Source organism: Arabidopsis lyrata (assembly GCF_000004255.2).
Source record: "Arabidopsis lyrata subsp. lyrata unplaced genomic scaffold ARALYscaffold_5, whole genome shotgun sequence".
In the NCBI taxonomy this organism is placed as follows: Eukaryota; Viridiplantae; Streptophyta; class Magnoliopsida; order Brassicales; family Brassicaceae; genus Arabidopsis; species Arabidopsis lyrata.
The window spans coordinates 14,145,169-14,164,448 of NW_003302551.1; the positions used below are offsets into that span (position 1 = coordinate 14,145,169).

General features: G+C 35.7%; 2 protein-coding genes and 1 long non-coding RNA gene across 5 annotated transcripts; all 3 read left to right on the top strand.

Moving 5' to 3' along the window:
* The first annotated feature begins 5,241 nt into the window (after nucleotides 1-5,241).
* LOC9312011 (alpha-humulene/(-)-(E)-beta-caryophyllene synthase) lies at nucleotides 5,242-8,990 on the top strand. Of its 3 annotated transcripts, XM_002875897.2 has the most exons (6): nucleotides 5,246-5,458; nucleotides 5,583-5,862; nucleotides 6,453-6,825; nucleotides 6,922-7,279; nucleotides 7,402-7,650; nucleotides 8,495-8,990. In XM_002875897.2, exons 1-6 carry the CDS (start codon nucleotides 5,339-5,341, stop codon nucleotides 8,786-8,788), a joined length of 1,674 nt encoding a protein of 557 aa, XP_002875943.1. In that variant the 5' UTR covers nucleotides 5,246-5,338; the 3' UTR covers nucleotides 8,789-8,990. The 3 variants fall into 3 exon arrangements, with proteins under 3 accessions (XP_020881951.1, XP_002875943.1, XP_020881952.1); XM_021026292.1 differs by having other exon boundaries at nucleotides 5,242-5,458; nucleotides 6,453-7,279; XM_021026293.1 differs by lacking the exon at nucleotides 5,583-5,862 and having other exon boundaries at nucleotides 5,256-5,458.
* Nucleotides 8,991-16,205: 7,215 nt separating this feature from the next.
* Nucleotides 16,206-17,850, top strand: LOC9312012 (peroxidase 33). The gene is made up of 4 exons (XM_021026210.1): nucleotides 16,206-16,280; nucleotides 16,771-16,962; nucleotides 17,119-17,287; nucleotides 17,381-17,850. Exons 1-4 carry the CDS (start codon nucleotides 16,206-16,208, stop codon nucleotides 17,848-17,850), a joined length of 906 nt encoding a protein of 301 aa, XP_020881869.1.
* Nucleotides 17,851-18,289: 439 nt separating this feature from the next.
* LOC9312014 lies at nucleotides 18,290-19,280 on the top strand. Its single transcript, XR_002332242.1, has 3 exons — nucleotides 18,290-18,569; nucleotides 18,875-19,035; nucleotides 19,122-19,280. It is a non-coding gene; the product is annotated as an uncharacterized LOC9312014 (long non-coding RNA).

Genomic DNA, 19,280 nt, shown 5'->3' on the forward strand with positions numbered 1-19,280 from the left:
CCACTACGGGTCGCATATTCATGCGGATAAGCCCGTAGAGAGTTGCGGGTTTGCGGGTCGACCCGCCAAAAGAGAAGCTATCTTTTGAAACCCTTTGTTTTATTTAGAGGTTTTGAGAAAATATCCCTAAAAAATAATTTTCATTATATGAAAAAAAAAAGTAGAAGAAATTGTAGTATCAACATTCCCGATTTTTACATCACTCGTTACTATTAATTTTTTTTTTTGCAGATAAAAATCAAAACTTAACTAAGTCGAGATTTTTAAAAAGATTGTGTAGAGATTTTTGGTAAATTGTTGAAAACATATTTGATTTCAAAATCTTTACTTAAATAGATAAGGAAAGATTTTGTAGAGACTTTTGCTAAATATATGATAAATGAATTTCATTTAAAAATCTTTACTTAAATAAAACAAATCTAAATAATTAATGTTAATGGCATGCCATTGTAAATACTTCTCAACTTCCGGATTTATTTGCTAATTGTGATCCAAAAATGTATATATAGATGGTAAAGACTAAAGATATTCTAAGTCTTTGACGCGAGAAAAAACCCTGTTAAATTAGGATGTAAACTGAGAAGAAAAAGGAGATGATTTTCTTAACAGATGATCTATGGGCAAATATACTAGCGAGATTACCGCTAAGACCACTTTCAAACTAGTTTGCAAGCAATGCAAATCGCTCGCTGAGTCTCCGTGTTTCCGCCAACGATTCCTGTCTTACCATCAAAACTCGCATTCTTCGTGGTCTCTCATGTACATACACTCACCAGAAGAGGTTGTAGGTTACTATGCATGCAAGATTTGGGGACTTCCACGAACTCTTGGCTTTTATATATCTTCTCTCATAAGAGAAAAATTCGAATACGAGTTCCATCACCAACGTCAACGTGTCAAAGTCGAGGCTTACACCCGATGTCATGATTGATTTTGATCCGTACGACTTTGACAGAAATCCATATCCCTGGGAGTTCAACCTACTTTGTGGCTAATCCGATTTCACGACAATGTGTCGAAATCCCTCCTCCTCCAACAAATCGTATTTTTATTGAGGTAACTTGGAAAGCAAGACAGCGGATCGTGAAACCGAAATAAAAAAAATATTCTAGATATCCTATTGTGATAAGGATGAAAAGATTTAGAATATTTACTTATTCATTTTTATCTATTTCCTATTCTAATTAGGTTAAACTTAATTTAGTCTATATATATTGTATCAACTTTCTTGACATCAACAACACATAATAAAGAGTTTTCCTCCAAATCCTCCTTTAGTTTCTACGGTTAGGTGTTTTTATTTGTCGTTGGTGGTCCTAGAACGTAGAAGTCTTGGTCTACATTTACTTCTATGGTTTTGAAATTTAGGTTTTCTTTTAATTTATTTGGGGGTTTCTTCTATATAAGTTTCTACTATTTATTTAAAGTAAGAGGCATAAATATCGGGAGATTTTTTTTTTTTTTTGACATCTTTGGATCGACAAGGCCCGATCCATAGTCAATCCCTACTACGCGGGGTAACGCAAATCCTTCTCTAGTTTCTACAATTTTCAAATCAGCTGGACTAGCCACACAAATCCAAAACGAAGTCGTTTTAGGTTACAAAGTTGTGTTGATGGATAAAGTTCACTTTGATGTCTTAAGTTTACTCATATATTCATCTCAAACAGGATTATGGAGTTTCAACACTCTCCAATCTCATCACCCTTTGCGCGGGCTGAGTTCTATCAACCCCATTAGCTTGAACGGAAATCTTTACTGGGACGGCGTGAATAGATACTATAGAGAGGTTGTTGTATCCATTGATTTCTACGCTGCTGGCACGGAATCTAATCGATGCCAAGTTACACTTTTCCCTAACGCTGAAATAATTCCAAAATTCAAAAGAATGTAGTTCTCAAGGATTTATCATGTATATGAACATTGTGCCCGATTACAAACATGTAGAGTATACGTTGCGTGCGTGGAATGGCAATTAGTATCTTAACTATCTCCAGCTTGTAGTGAGACCGGTTTTGATTACATTCCGCTGGCATTAAACCCTTTTAATGCTAGTGTAGTACTGTACATGTGGTGCAAGATGGATGAACGTTTTGGCGTATGCAAACCTACACGAAGACAAGTTTGGGTTTCCAAGCTACTTTAAACGTAGCAGCAACAACAACTACCGAGCTCTGAGAATTATTGCAGAGATCATTTTTCATGAATACATAATCGGAGAGAGTTTGGGTTTAGTTCCATGTTTGTTCTCCGGTGTTGGCTGCACCAGATCCAGATCCCTTCCTCGCTTTCATGATCAAGTTTAGAGGAGTTCTCTAATTATTTTTTATTTATTTTTTTTGTCAACCAAAATTAATTAGAACTTAGAAGAGTCATTTCTGAGGAATGTTGTTTATATATGTGATATGAAGCAGTTCTGTACGAATTTTTTGTGCCAGATTATCCGCTTTAACATTAGCTATACGAGAAATTAAAGATAGAGAAAAAGATGAAAATTCCTCCTTGTCCATCTGAAATTCCTCCAAGTACACTGAAAACGCCGGCCATTCGGTTGGAGAAGACACCATCTTCACCAGGTCTGAACAGTCTGTAAAGAACGCTACCTCTTGATTGTCCGCACCAATCATACACTTCATCGCCCAGAGAAGGGCCTCGACTTCGGTATGTGGTGGGGAAAGACTTCTACGGAGGTTTGCAGTTCTCTAATTATTGTTAATCATTAATCATTAATTTTTATGCAAGAGGAACAAGTCGAAAGAATGGTGTTTGACTTATCTATACTAGTATTTTACTATTTTTGAAGTACATTTTTTACGGATGGGTTAAATTGTTTTCAGACACAAATAGTACCCGACCCGATACAAAATTTACTTCACAAAAATTTGGTTGGATCGGGTTATATTTAACTCAACTCTTACATCGGTATTTGCCTAAAAGTAGGATACAAATATTACCAAAATTGGATCGTGTCCACTAATTACGTTTCTATATTTAAAAATAAAGATATTGAGAAGATTTGGTTCCTATTAAATTTATGATTCTCCTTTCATTTTTGTTTGATTATTTTTTAACTATTTTCAATTATCATATAATACATAAAGTTAAAAAAATCTCAATTTTTTATCTGCATATATTGTGATTCAAAATTTTAAAAACGAACATATCTTATCCAATTAATAAAAAAGTGTGTGTTCAACGTCTCACATCGGCTAAAATATTTAGACAATGATTTAGAGTTATATTATAAATAAAATCAAAATAAATTCAAATCCGAATGAGCAGGAACTTTAACTTAACAAGCATCCAAATTTAAAAGTTTGTATATGGGTTAATTCATAATTTAGTTAAACTGTTTAATATTACCGGAAATATTATAATTGATATATTTGATAGCAATAGAAAATTTATAATATTATGAACATTTAAACATATAAAAATAAAAAGTAACACGGAACGGATTATATTGCGGGATGGCGAGACGGGGTTTGAATCAACATTAATAAAAATTAAAATATCATTAACTCGCCCCTTCAAAACAGACGGATTAAAATAAATAAAAAACTAATAATATTATGAACATATTAAAAAATAGCAAGGGACGGATTATATTGCATGACGGGTTATATGGCAGGACGGCTTTGAATTAACATTAATAAAAATTTTAAATATCATTAACACACCGCTTTAAAACGGGTTAAATTCTCATTTTATTATTTTTTAACACCACCAATATTAGGTATATCGAACTAGCTAGAATTAGTTAAGATTGTATGGTCAAGTGCTATATCTTTTTATATCTATCTTGTTGCTTTAGTATGTAGTTTTCATTTACTTTAATTTATTATAGGCTAAGAATCCCAATCGGCCACATAGTTGTGGTCCAGTGGTAGTTGAGAATTGGAGAAAGGTTTGAAGGAACTAACCGAGATTCGATCTACGCTGGAAACAAAAAAACACATCTATGTGAAAAGTCTGGATTTGGGCCTTTGGCCCAAGCAGTTTACCTGGTAGTTCAGTAACAGACGATCTGGCTACCCCTGGCATTAGTCGGAAAGCATTCAAAACTCGGGACAGACAGTGTGGTGGCCCTTCAGAGAGAAGTCCACTCTAAAGCACTTCGGTGCGTTTCTGCCGATAGGGTTTATAAAAAAAAAAAAAAAATCCCAATCAATGACTCATGTTTTACACGCCTAATAGAACACACCATAAAAATAAACAAAATTAAAATCCCAATCAATGACTCATGTTTTACACGCCTAATAGAACACACCATAAAAATAAACAAAATTAAAATAAAGGTTGCTGAAAAAACAAAGACCAAGAAAAGAGAGAGAGGCTTAGACCATCTCCAATGTAGAGCTCTATATTTTACTCTAAAATAGAGTAACTCTATTTTAGAGGAGGGTTTCTCTCCAATGTATATCTCTATTTTCTACTCTAAAAATGAATATTCTTAGATATATTCTATTTCTATTTTATATACTAATACCTTTTAATTATATAATTTACAATTTGACTCCATATATTATAGATTTGCAAAATTCCCATAAAATATGAAATTATTTAAATTAAACACTAATTATTTATTAAAAAAAACATTACATCATATAACAATAATAAAACATTACAAATTTTATGTTTTGAATGAGCTAAAGGAAGAAAACAAAATTTTATTTTGTGATTTGAATTCCTTTCAAAACCTAAATGTTCGGGCATATTTTGAGAGTGAACAAGCACGGATTTTACAAAAACGACGTGTCCAACAACAAAATCAAGATCAAGAAACTCCTCCTCCATCTACTTCATTTGGACAATATTTTAACTATCTTGGCGGATCTACAAGCAATTTACCGGACTATTAAATTACTAGTTTTATGTTTTAGTTTTTTTTATGTTGTTTATTTTAAATTTAGTACTTGTTTGTTTGTTAAGTTTATAAAATTATTTTAAATTTAGTACTTGTTTGCTTGTTAAGTTTATAAAGCTATGTGTTGTAATTGTTGTTTATAAAATGATTATATGTATTAAATAAAAAAGTTTAAATTTGAGGGACTAAAGTATAAATAAAAAAAGTTGAATTCAAAAATAGAGTTGAGAATAGAGTTGTTCTATATATAGAGTCAATCTGCAGAAATCTCTATTTTAGAGTCAATTATAGAGTAGGGTTGGAGAAGAATTTTGCATTTTTACTCTAAAATAGAGTAGGGTTGGAGATGCCCTTATCCAATGGCCTCTATATGTATCCAGTGCAGCCACAGTTTTAGCAAAGCTTTAAGAAAACCTTGAAGAGTGATTATAGGTACACTTTAAAATCAGAAAAAAAAAAAAGAAGTTAAGCATGCAGGAGGTAATAAATACTTTGTCAGCGCTTACGACTGAAGAAATTAATCGGCCATTAGCCGATTTTCCGGTGAATATATGGGAAGATCCCTTGATCTCTTTTCCTGTTTTAGACCCGGTACGTACCCACGACTTGAAGTCACATTTGATTAAATAATTATAGGCAAATTTGTTCACAAAAAATTATAAATATACTCTAAATTATGATGTCTTCTCTCGTGCCATTATATTGATGTATATAGGAGAGTGAGATAAACGAAGAGAAGCTGAGTTCACTAAAGGAAACCGTAAGAGAATTGTTAATGGCTTCAAAAGAAGAGCCGATAGAGAACATCAAATTAATTGATGCTCTTTGTCGCCTTGGTATCTCCTACCACTTTGAAGGAGAAATCTTCGCGCAGTTAGAGACGATGTTTGGTTGTCATGGTTTTATGCAGATGATAAGAGACAATGAGTTCGATTTATACACCGTCTCTCTTGTCTTCCAAGTTTTTAGACAATTTGGCTATAAACTTGGTGTCGGTAAGTAAGAAATCAGAAAAATATAGAACTATAGAAGTGATCGATCACTCTAATATTTAAATTATCGAAAGTAGTATGTCATAGTATGTTAGTTAATTTATCTCTATGACTAAAAGTTTCTTATTTATGTTTCCATATTTTGAGTTTAAAAAAAAAAAATTGAATTGATATTACTAACAAAAAGTCATGAAATAGAATGTTGCTAATTATTAGTATTTTGTTTTTTGTCTAAGAACTATATTAATTGTTTCTTAGGTTTTAGATACAATTCAAAATTCTGACCAATATATAATTAATAAATCACGGGCTCGACTTGATCATATTTTTAATTGATCCAGCCAATGTTGTTTTTGCATAAGTACAGTTAAATGATAAATATGAAAGATATTAAAATAATAAGTTGTGAAAACTGAAATAAGTATAGTATATTTTTCTTCTTTAAATTTCACCTACTTCGATCATATTGATATTGTGGAAGCGCAAGATATATTCACTATGTACTCTATATGCATATATAATGATTAGTAAATCTACCAAACAAATGTTAATTGTTAAACTTGATGACTAACAAAAATTTTTTTATGTATAAGATGTGTTTAACAACTTCAAGAATAAGGATGGAAAGTTCAAGGAGCACCTAGCTGAGGATGCAAGAGGTCTTTTATGCCTTTATGAAGCTGCACATTGGAGCACCCATGGCGAAGACATTCTCGATGAAGCTCTTGCTTTCTCTAGGTATCATTTGGAAGGACTGACTGATCAATCTAGTCCACATATGTCCATCCGCATTAAAAATGCCCTCAAACATGCATACCCTAGGGGTATATCAAGGATAGAGACACGGCAATATATCTCATACTATGAAGAAGAAGATCTGCACGACCAAACCTTGCTTGAATTTGCTAAGATAGATTTCAATCTTCTGAAAATGTTGCACCGCAAAGAGCTTTGCCAAGTCTTCAGGTGCCATTTTGAGCTAGCCAGATATATTATATATACATTTAAAACTCTTATATGGAGAGACTACCTTAATGATTGTTGGTTCTTCTTTTTTTATAGGTGGTACTCAAGTCTAGAGCTAGACTTGAAACTACCATATGCAAGGAATAGGACTGTCGAAAGCTACTTGTGGGCTGTTGGAGCATATTCCGAGCCCCGATATTCTCAAGCAAGGATTAGATTGGCCATTGTTGTTATCTTATTGACTCTTGTTGATGATACATACGATGCATATGGCACGATTGAGGAACTCGAACCATTTACAAATGCATTGATTATGTGGAATTCTAGCGGCATAGAAGGGCTCCCGGAGAGTATGAAGTATCTTCATCATGTGGTGTTAGATTTCTATGGAAAACTTGAGGAGGATATGGAGAGGGAAGGCAGGTCCGGATGCGGCCTTCTCGCTAAAAAATCGGTATTACTAAATACTTATATACACAACTACTTCAAAAGCAAGCATATAACTAATTAGTAAGTCTTTGTTCATGTGTGTTGAATCTAAATTAAAATTTTGTTGGTTATATGTTTATTAATCAGATGATTGTAACTGCTAAAGCCTATCTTCAAGAGGCAAAATGGTTGAGTGAAGACTATGTGGCAACATTTGACGAGTACAAAGAAAACGGAGTTTATTCATCGAGCTACTTAGCTCTGTTAACAGGATCCTTTCTAGGAATGGTGGATGAAGGCACACTTGATGTGTTTGAATGGTTAAGCACTTTCCCACCCCTTCTTGTGACTTCTGCACTAATAGGCCGTCTCTGTGGTGACATTGCTAGTTGCGAGGTAAATATTAACTCACATTGTCGTAGTGATGCCAATAAGTCAATAACCAGTCCAGTTCGACCTACCGAATCCCGAATGACAAAGATATTGCCACTAAAAAATAAAGGGAATTATACTATTAACTAGATTTTGAGTTTTGACCCAAAAGAATAGTCATGAATCAGAAAACTTAAAAATAATGTTTTTAAATATGGGAAAGTTCAAAATTTCCCTTAAACAAAAGACAAAAATGCAGTAGCATATTGTAATAATTTGGGGAAAAAACATGAAACAAATAATAATAACACGAAGTTTGAAAGAGAAAAAAACTTAAGATTGGGATTTTGACGTGAGTGTATGAAAGAGAGACATTCGAAAAAAATGTTAAAAAAACATGTCATACTGAAAAAAAATAACAGTGTCATGTGTAAAAATATTGTGTCATGTGTAAAACTATTGTGTTTCCCGAATTAAAATCATGCTATTAGAGAACCGTTTGGTATAAATGTATATCTATAAATGTAAGAACCGTTTGGTATATAAATGTGTATCTATAAATGTAAGTACCGTTTGGGCTTTGGCATTAGAGAATGTGATCACGCATAATAATCATAATGATTTCCTAATCCCGGAAAAAAAGAAAAAAACGGTTATGACTAAATTGTTAGACCCTAGTTAATCTTGGGATGAACCCGACCTTAAAACTGGTTGGAAATGGTCAGAAAATTCCAATTCCTTGTAGTATTCGAGAATAATATCAGACCTTAGAACTTAAGCTGTAGTTGACACCCTAGATACAAATACAATTTTTGTCACAACGTTGGTATAAAATATAATTTCAAAATCTGATATCTATCTAATGCAGTTTGAACATAAGAGAAAGCACGTAGGAACATCCATTGATTGTTATATGAAGCAATATGGTATTTCATGGGAAAACGCGGAAGAAGAGATCAAAATCATGGCATTGGATTCATGGAAGAGTCTTAATCAAGAACTTATGACGAGAGATCACTCTTTTCCTTTCCCTATCGTCATGCGATTCCTAAACCTCTCGAGGGTCGTCGAAGTTTTCTACAAAGACACAGACATTTTCACGTATCCTGAGTTGATGAAACATCACGTGGTTTCTTTATTCCTTAACAAGATATCTATTTGAGCAGAACTTTACGACAGTGCAAGTTGTTTTTTTTAGTTTCTCCGTTTCATGTTGTGTGGAAATTAGCGGTAAAAAAAAAAAAAAAAATTAGCGGTTTTCTTCTGTCGCATTAATTCATCACATTGTGCGTTTTTTTGTGTGTGTTTCAAAATTCAAATCCTCAATATGACGATGACTAATATATTTATGGCTGTGTTTCGTATGTGTTGTATAAATATGTTTTTATTTTTAAAAAAATGTTTTTATTTTATTTTCAATAATAAGCTTGGTTTGATTTTCATTGTTTGAATTAATTGGGTAATATCATATATAGTCCTTTTGACATAAGATTCTAGGCCACCTCTGGTCCGGGTGTTCAACTTTATTTGACCACTTAGAATTCAACTTGTAAATGCATGATATGGACAAAATTGTTGACTAGTATATAATTTTTTCTTGGGTCTAAAACATTTAGTATATTTTTCTTGAAATATATGTAAAGTTGTTGTTGTTTTTTTAGGACATTTCCCTAAATAATCAAATACATTAGAGCATATGCAGTGGTGCATTCGGAAGGGGTGTAAGTATTAAAAAAAAAAGATTTAATGCAAAAGTTGTCTCTCTCTTCACACCCGGGTGTAAGTTTACATTCGGGTGTAAGACACTCTCTCTCTTTCTCTCTCTCTTTTTTTTCTTACTTTAAATTATAATAATAAAAAACATCTTACACCCCCCTCACAGTTACACGACGGATAGTCTTATTATGGATGACTAGAAGGCCAAAGTTGGTAAATTATTATGGCTGCTATTCTAAAGTCTACTTTCAGAAGAAGAAAAAAGAGGGTCTACTTTTTGTTGGATCTGTTGGATTAACTGTTGTTGCTACTCTCTCACAGTAACCCTCACGTGGCCTTTTCTTATTTTTTCCCTATTTTCACAAAAAAAAAAAAAAAAAAAACTGATTTTTTCAAAGCGAATTGGGCTCAATTGGAGACAACTTTTTTTTTTTTTTTTTTAAATAAAAATTTTATATAAAATCAACCCAAATGGACTTGGGCCTTGGCCTACAACAAATTGAAATCCAGTAACAAAACCGGTACACCGGAGACTCGCCGGAAAAAGAAAAAAGACTCGTATCTTTCATGTGGACTGAATCGTATCTTTCAGATAGATTAGATATCTAATCATTTTTTATGTGCGGTGAGGATCTTAAGTCACTATACGAGTATAAGTGTACGTAATAATATTTATTTGTGAGGTTTTATTTTTAACGACAACTATTGCCGCAGCCCTGCAAGCAGAAAACGACACCGATCGTATTCGATCATGTACGTTATTAATCGTCGTCGAAACAAAGTCTCATTACCCATGAGCCAAATTAAGCGGAAGTCACAAAATGATAAGTTTTCTTCACATAGGCACAAATAGTTGTAGGCGTTGTACATAGGAGACTAGCTTCACAGTCGATATCTGGTCCATACTTTTTTTTTTTTTTTTTCATACTTTTGAACTAGGGACATTCAAATCGGACAGAAATCTTTAGCAAAAAAATAAAATCGGACAGAAATTCATTTAATTTAGGTTTTTCAGTTTTTGGATTTCAAACATAGCAACATTTATCTTACTACATAGCAGCTTTTGGACTAGTGGATCGTGAGACCTCTTAAAAAGAGTGAAAACTATGGTATATGAGTTTGAATCTAATTGGGAAGGATTTGATCCCGATGAAAACATACAGATCTACGCTTAAAACTTTTCGAAACGAAAGTAACCTGAACAAAAAACATTTATCTTAGTATGGATTGATTCGATTACGATACATATATATTTTCCACAAAACGTGATACAAACATTTAGCTACTTTTATGTGAACTATTATTTTTTGCAATCAAATGTGTATATTACATATTTTACATCACAGATTTTAATTTCTGAATGTTAATATTAATATTTTACATTCATAACCTCATCATCCAATTATGAGAAAAGGAAGAGGGAACCGTTTAGGAGTGAAGGTGAAGAACGTGTCGGACACGAGGGTGATCTTTTATTGGCCATGTTAATTATTGGTTTTGTGTTTTAGCGAGTGACGACCAAGAGATTTCCAAAGGTCGTTGAAGAGTTATTTTATTTTTCTTAAAATTATCTTGAATACTTAATTTTTTTACAGTGGATAGTAAATTTGTATTTTTAAAATTTCAAAACATAAATAATTTTTACTTTCCATATACATACTTATACTTCGAGCGAAAAGCCTTCCATTGAGAAAAAAAAAGGCCTCCACGTTTGACCCGTTTTGCCTATAAAAGGATTCTTTAAGATATGGACCTTACTCATCTTCTCCATTAAACCCAATTAAATACTTTTCATTTTCCTTGTGAAAAATGCAGTTCTCTTCATTCACTTGGACAATCTTAATCACATTGGGATGTCTTATGCTTCGTGCGTCTCTGTCCGATGCTCAACTTACCCCTACCTTCTACGACACTTCATGTCCTAACGTCACCAACATTGTAAGAGATACCATTGTGAACTGTAGTTTTACTCTTGACAGAGATAAAGAAGAGAGAAATACTCAAACTTTCATATTATTATCTCATTGAAAAACCCTAGTACAAGCTCTCACTTTTATATAGACAGGAAGAACTATCTAGATCTTTGATGAGGTGTCAGGTGACAGCTATGACTCTAGATCCAATAGAGATGCGAATCTATTTGAGAGTTGCATTGGATGAGCTGTCTCTGTCGTCTTCTTCCCATTGCTTTGGCGTGAGCTTGCTCTGCTTTCAGTCAACATTACCGTTGGAGCTTTGACTGACTGAACCTTGGACTGCTCTTGGGCTTTGTTGTTGTGAGCTGGCCCAGTTGATGATGAGGCTTTAACATTCCCCCGCAAACTCGAGGTGGGTGGAAAGTCAACTCCGAGTTTGAATCTGAGGTCAAAGAAGCTGGCTTGTGGCAGAGGCTTTGTAAATATGTCAGCGAGTTGCAGTGTCCCAGGAATGTGCTTGATGACCAGTGTTCCTTTAGCTACCATCTCTCTTGCATAGTGAAAGTGAGTGGCAAAGTGTTTACTTCTTGTATGCAGAACCGGGTTTGCTGCCAAGTAGACTGCAGAAAGATTGTCACAATAAATTTCAGGAGGTTTCTCTTGTGGCAGTCCTATTTCTTGAACCAGAGCAGTGAGCCAAGACACTTCTGCAGCAGTATCTGAGAGGATTCTGTATTCAGCTTCAGTTGAAGATCTTGCTACTGAATCCTGCCGTTTTGCAGACCAGGATATGATGTTAGACCCGAGAAACGTGCAAAAACCTCCAGTAGACCTCCTTGTTTCTTTGCAACCCGCATGATCACTGTCACTATATGCTCGAAGAGTTGAATCAGTTTCTGAAGTGAGCATCAGTCCCATCTTTACTGTTCCTTTCAAGTATCTGAGAACTCTTTTCAAGAGATTGAAATCTGACACTGATGGTTTATGCATCTTCTGACAAACGAAGTTTACTGCATATTGAATATCAGGTCTTGTTAAGGTCAGGTACTGCAATTTACCTGCCAATCTTCTGAAATAGGTTGGATCTTCAAAAATTTTATCTTGATGAGGCAGTCTGTCTAGCTGAACAGGAAGTGGTGTAGGCATTGGAGCACAGTCCAACATACCTGCAGTTTGAAGAAGATCCAGAGCATATTTTTCTTGATTCATGAATAGACCTGTTGGTGTGAACTGAGCTTGAATTCCCAGAAAATACTTGAGAGGACCCATATCTTTCATCATAAACTTTTCATTCAGCTTACTTAGAAGCTTTGAAACTAGGCTTGAATCATTTCCAGTTAGAACCATATCATCCACATACATGAGCAACAACAACACACTCTGGTCTTGTTGAAAGATGAACAAAGATGGATCTCTTTGGCTGCATTTGAACCCAAACTCAATCAAATATGAACTGAATTTGTCGAACCAGGCCCTTGGTGCCTGTTTAAGGCCATAAATGGCTTTATGAAGCAAACACACATGATCTGGTTTCTCTGAATCTTCAAAGCCAGGTGGTTGCCTCATGTAAACTGTTTCCTGCAATTCCCCATGTAAAAATGCATTCTTCACATCTAACTGTTTAATATCCCATCTTTCAGTTACTGCTGTGTGTAACACCATTCTTATTGTAGCTGTCCTTACTACAGGACTGTAGGTTTCCAGAAAGTCAATGCCTTCTTCCTGTTCATACCCTTTTGCTACTAATCTTGCTCTGAGTTTATCCAACGTCCCATCAGCATTTAGTTTTGTTTTGAATATCCATCTGCAACCCAAGAGATTTATGTCTGGGGTTCTGGGAACCAGACTCCAAGTGTTGGTAGCATGACAAGTTTCTATCTCTTCTTCACAAGCTGCTGTCCATCCCGGATGACTTAGAGCTTCTTGAATTGATTTTGGCTCCTCTGGTATCCCTTTTATAGTGAATAAGACATACCTAGGATTTGGTTTATGAATCCCGTGCTTCCCTCTGGTGATCATGGGATGTGTGGGTGCAGCTTGAGAAGTATCTGACTGTAAATCCTCAGAATTGACACAGCTTTGTTGTTGAGATTGTTGTTGTGGTGAGTGGTGCTCAGATTCTGTAACCTCTTGATGTGGTGGTGTCACTGTTTCTTGTTCTGTAGGAGTATACACCAACTCTTCTTCCACTGTTCTGTCTTGCAGACACTCTTCGATTCTCTGAGCTGTACCCAATGACCATGCATGTAGCAGAGGAGTAGTTGCAGCAGACAGTAGATTCTTGTAAGTATCAGTATACGGAAATCTTGTTTCATCAAAGAGTACATGTCTACTAATGTAAACTCGACCTGTTGGAGGATGAAGACATCGATACCCTTTATACTTCTCTGTATAGCCAAGGAAAACACACAGCAATGACTTGGGATCAAACTTATTTTCACTATACGGTCTTAAGTATGGATAACACGCACACCCAAAGACTCTTAGTGCAGTATAGACTGGGCGAGTACCATTCAAAACTTCAAAAGGACTCTGCATCTTTTCATGTGAGGAAGTTGGCAAGAGATTACTCAAGAAATTTGCAGTAAAGACAGCATCTACCCAGAGATTTTGTAGAAGATGACTGTGAAACAACATTGACATACCTAACTCCATTATATGTCTATGCTTTCTTTCTGCAAGTCCATTTTGTTGAGGAGTATGAGGGCATGAAATGAAGTGTTGAATACCACAGACTTTGAAGTGATCATGTAGTGGTCTATTGACAAATTCTCCTCCACCATCACTTTGAAAAATCTTGATTTTGTGATTAAACTGATTTTCCACAAGTGTTTGAAAGCTCTTAAAAACTTCAAAAACATCAGATTTCAACTTTAGAGGAAATAACCAACAAAATCTTGAGTAATTGTCTATGAATACAATGTAAAATCTGAAACCCTGAACTGAAGTGACTGGTGCAGGACCCCAAACATCACAATGTATCCTCTCAAGTGGTTGGCTTGCTTGAAACTCTGATCTTGAAAAAGGTAGCTTGCATGTCTTTCCCAACTGACACGCTTCACACATTGACTTAGTAGTCTTATTGAATGAAATAGCATTAACTGAAGATAGGTGTTGCATAACTTGATGATGAGGATGCCCCAATCTCTTGTGCCAAATTACATCACTGGTAGTCTGTTGTCTGGATGAATAGAACGCCAAGAATTGAGGATTCTCCAACTTATACAAGCCTTTGATTTTGCTTCCCTGACTTAGAACTTGATTTGTCACTTTGTCCTTAACACACACAGATTCAGAGTCAAACTCAAACTTACAGGGATAATCATCTGTCAACTTAGACACTGACAATAAAGATTTTGCTATTTCTGGACATACTAACACATCCTTAAGAGGTAAAGTGCCAGTGATACCTGGAAGGTTGATTGATCCAACATGAGTGATAGGCAAAAAGTCACCATTCCCCACTATGACAGCTTCTGTTCCATCATATGGCTGACTAACATTCAGATTTGCAGGAGTATTCGTGATGTGGTGAGTTGCTGCTGAGTCAGGATACCAGCCTCCTCCAGGATACTGAGGTGAATCATTCAGTTTCATAGCCGCCATTGCTTGAGGAAAGGTCTCTACTTCAGTCTGAAAATTTTCATCGAACCTTTTATAGCACTTATAAGCAGCATGACCGTATTTTCCGCATATCTGGCAAGTTGGACGTTGATCATTGGCTCCATAATTGTTTTTGTTGCTTCCTTGACCAAATTGTTGCGGAAAGCCTCGGCCTTGAGTGGTATAGGAGCTGTGACCTCGTGAACCACCCCTGTTTTGACCTCTTCCTCTACCAGAGTAGCCTCCTTTAGCAGTATAGAAAGCTTTGTGTGAGTTTTCTTCCATAGCAGTATAGAAGGCTTGATGAGGATTCACTTCTGGTGGAGTTTCATACTTCTGCAGCTTGTCATCAAAGTTGGTGAGCTTGTAAAGCACATCTTCGAAACTAGGACTTGTTGGAAGATCCATCGATTCCTCAATAACTGTGACTATAGACTCATATTCCCTACCAACACCAGACAAGACACCATAGATTTTCTCTTGTTCAGAAATAGGAGCACCAATCGAGTCTAGTTGATCACAGAGTGCTTTGATTTCTGACAAGTACTGAGCCAGAGATCTGGTTCCTTTAGTGGTAGTCTGAATCTTCCTCTGAATGTCAAGTTTTCTAGTAGCTGAAACCCGGTTATACTTCTTAGCGAGATAAAACCATACCTCCTGCGAAGATCTGAGACCGTAGACACTTTTGAGAGTGTCTTCAGACAGAGATCCAAAGATCCACGCCATAATGAGTTGATCGGTCTGCATCCATTTGAGAAACTCTGGATTGTTGGCCTCTGTGACTTGTTCTCCATTTCTGACAACCACCGTAGGAGGAGGACGAGCCAAAGCACCTGTGACATAGCCCAGAAGCAACTGACTGTTGAGAAACTGCTCAAACTGAAGTTTCCAAGACAAGTAATTTGTATCATTTAGCTTGAGTGTGACACACTGAGAAATAGAAAGAGTAGCTGTAGTGACAGCAGAAGGTTGTGCCGCCATGGCTCTGATACCATGTAGTTTTACTCTTGACAGAGATAAAGAAGAGAGAAATACTCAAGCTTTCATATTATTATCTCATTGAAAAACCCTAGTACAAGCTCTCACTTTTATATAGACAGGAAGAACTATCTAGATCTTTGATGAGGTGTCAGGTGACAGCTATGACTCTAGATCCAATAGAGATGCGAATCTATTTGAGAGTTGCATTGGATGAGCTGTCTCTGTCGTCTTCTTCCCATTGCTTTGGCGTGAGCTTGCTCTGCTTTCAGTCAACATTACCGTTGGAGCTTTGACTGACTGAACCTTGGACTGCTCTTGGGCTTTGTTGTTGTGAGCTGGCCCAGTTGATGATGAGGCTTTAACATGAACGAGCTAAGATCGGACCCTCGTATCGCCGGGAGCATCCTTCGTCTTCACTTCCACGACTGCTTTGTTAATGTAAGATATCACTTTTCATATATGACACACTATGCAGTTAGTATAAGATTTTCTTAATAGTCTATTGAAATTTTACAAGATCATAAATACCAAAGTGAGATCTTATACAGATTTTTAAAAAGATTGCCTCAGTTTTCAACCAATGTGCTACTATTTTTTCAAGAATATTTATTTCTATTATTTTATTAAATTTGTTATTTACTTTTAATATTTTAAAGTGATTATGTATACATATTTTGATAATATAAAAATATTTTTATTGAATATTTATTTTAGTGAGTTGAAATGGGTTAGAGGAGTTAATCTCTCCTCATATTGTTTTCATTAATTATATAGATATATAACCTTTACTCATTACTTGCCTCAGAGGAACAAATGGTTTTCATGGATGAAAAAAGTTCAACGTTAAATTGTTACCTTTGGTAAGATTTAACTATGAGTGTAGTACATTGACTAATAATTTCTTAAATATATTTTGGTCTTTTGAAAGGGTTGTGATGCGTCAATCTTGTTAGACAACACGACATCATTTCAGACAGAGAAAGATGCGCTTGGAAATGCAAATTCAGCTCGGGGATTTCCCGTGATTGACAGAATGAAAGCCGCGGTAGAGAGGGCATGCCCAAGAACCGTTTCGTGCGCAGATATGCTCACCATTGCAGCTCAACAATCTGTCACTTTGGTATGCTCCATTCTCCCATCTTCTTTTATTCATTACAAACATTTTTTCAAGAAACAGTGGAGACTAAAAAACTTTCCTTCTGAGTTTTGAGTGTGATATTTTTTTTTCTACAAAAGTAAATATTATTTTGAATATAATGGTGTTATTATACTATAGGCAGGAGGTCCTTCTTGGAAGGTTTCTTTGGGGAGAAGAGACAGCTTACAAGCATTTCTAAATCTCGCTAATGCAAATCTCCCAGCTCCATTCTTCACACTTCCAGAGCTTAAAGCCAACTTCAAAAAAGTTGGCCTCGATCGTCCTTCTGATCTTGTTGCTCTCTCCGGTAATTAACAAAAGGAAAATAAACCCCATTTGATATATTTGTAATTAGCGAGTTAATTGTTGATCTAATTATATATGGTCTTTCTTTTGTTAGGGGCTCACACATTTGGTAAAAATCAATGTCGATTTATTATGGACCGATTATACAACTTTAGCAACACCGGATTACCTGACCCTACACTCAACACGACTTACCTACAAACTCTTCGTGGACAATGTCCTCGCAATGGTAATCAGAGTGTCTTAGTGGATTTCGATCTGCGTACGCCTTTAGTTTTCGACAACAAATACTATGTGAATCTCAAAGAGCAAAAAGGTCTTATCCAAAGCGATCAAGAGTTGTTCTCTAGCCCCAATGCCACAGACACGATCCCCTTGGTGAGATCATTTGCTGATGGCACAGAAAAATTCTTTGATGCGTTTGTGGAGGCAATGAATAGGATGGGAAACATTACACCTACTACAGGATCTCAAGGACAAATCAGGTTGAATTGTAGAGTGGTGAACTCCAACTCTCTACTCCATGATGTGGTGGAGATAGTTGACTTTGTAAGCTCTATGTGAGAATAGTTAACTCAATATCTGGCGACCAGACTATATATGTTAAGATGAATAAGCGGCTCTCAAGATGAAACTTGAGCAGGAGCAGATTGGTGTGTATAGTGTCTAAGTAGTTCTCTGGTTTTGTTTTGTTTTTTTTTTTTTTTTTTTTTATGTATTTTTTTTTTGTTTTTATATATATGTTTGATATTGGCCTTGAAAGCGTTTTGTGAATCGGTCTAAGACCATGTACACCGATGAAACAAATAGAGTATCAAAAGCCCAAATATATTTTTTTAATGGATCAGACACAATTTTTGGGCTTGATCCGTATCACTGGGGTGAGACTTTTGATACCCAGTATCATTGACGTGGCGGCTTCTTATTGGTTCCGAAAACGCGTTTCTTTTTCTAAAAACAGGAAAAAAAAAAAAAAAAAATTCTCATTCTTCTTTTCTCGCTAACCCTAGAAACGCGATGGAGAAAACGATTTCTTCTCCTCCGCCGATCTCCTGCCTCCGCTCCCTCCGATTCTTCTCCGGTTTCATCTCCGGTTTCATCTCTTCGATTCTATTTCACCTCTCCGTTTCTTCTCCGGCTTCATCTCCTCGATTCTATTTCACATTTCCTCGGGCGATTTTCGATTTCTCCTCACCTCCGCCGATCCTAACGAGCTTTGATTTGTGCTTCTCTCCTCTCCTCCGCTCCTTCTGCTGTTAAGGCCAGTAATAAGCCTTTGAAAGGTATGAACTTTGGTTCCCTTTTACCTTAAATGCTTTGGTCTTGTCTTTCTCTGTTACATAACGAGTTTGGTCTTGAAAGTTTGCATTTTTATATCTATGTTTCTCCTTCTGATATGTCTGATGGAAGTATTTGTGTAATTTGTTTGTCTCATGAACCCGTAAGATTGGTTTGGGAATATAGGTCTTAGAATTCGATAGGTGTTATTTGTCTATCTCTGTAGTATATTTCAATCATGAATTCAAAACCTTTAATGATGAGATTGAACGTTTTATTGATAAAAACTTTGTTTGCTGCTTCTCTTTAGGTAAGAGGGAGCCTTAAGATGATGTTGATACTAAAGTGAGTCTTAAGAAGCAGAAGGAAGACGTGATTGCTGCTGTACAAAAGTAAAAAGCTGTGAAGAAGGTGACTAAGAAGGTTGAGAGCTCTGATTCATCAGATTCTGAATCTGAGGAAGATGAGAAGGTATAACTTTTACTGTCTTAATTTATTTTTGTTGGTTTGAGCATGTGAATTGAGTTATTTCTAATCAGCTTTAATACATCTGACAGGCTAAGAAAGTTCCAGCCAAGAAGGCTGCAACCAAGAAGCATGCTGCGGCTGCTGCTAAAAAGGCCAAGGTCTGAGAGTTCGTCTGAAGATGATTCATCCTCTGATGAGGACTCAGATGATGATTCTGAGGATGAGGTGATAAATTTTTCTGTTTGTTG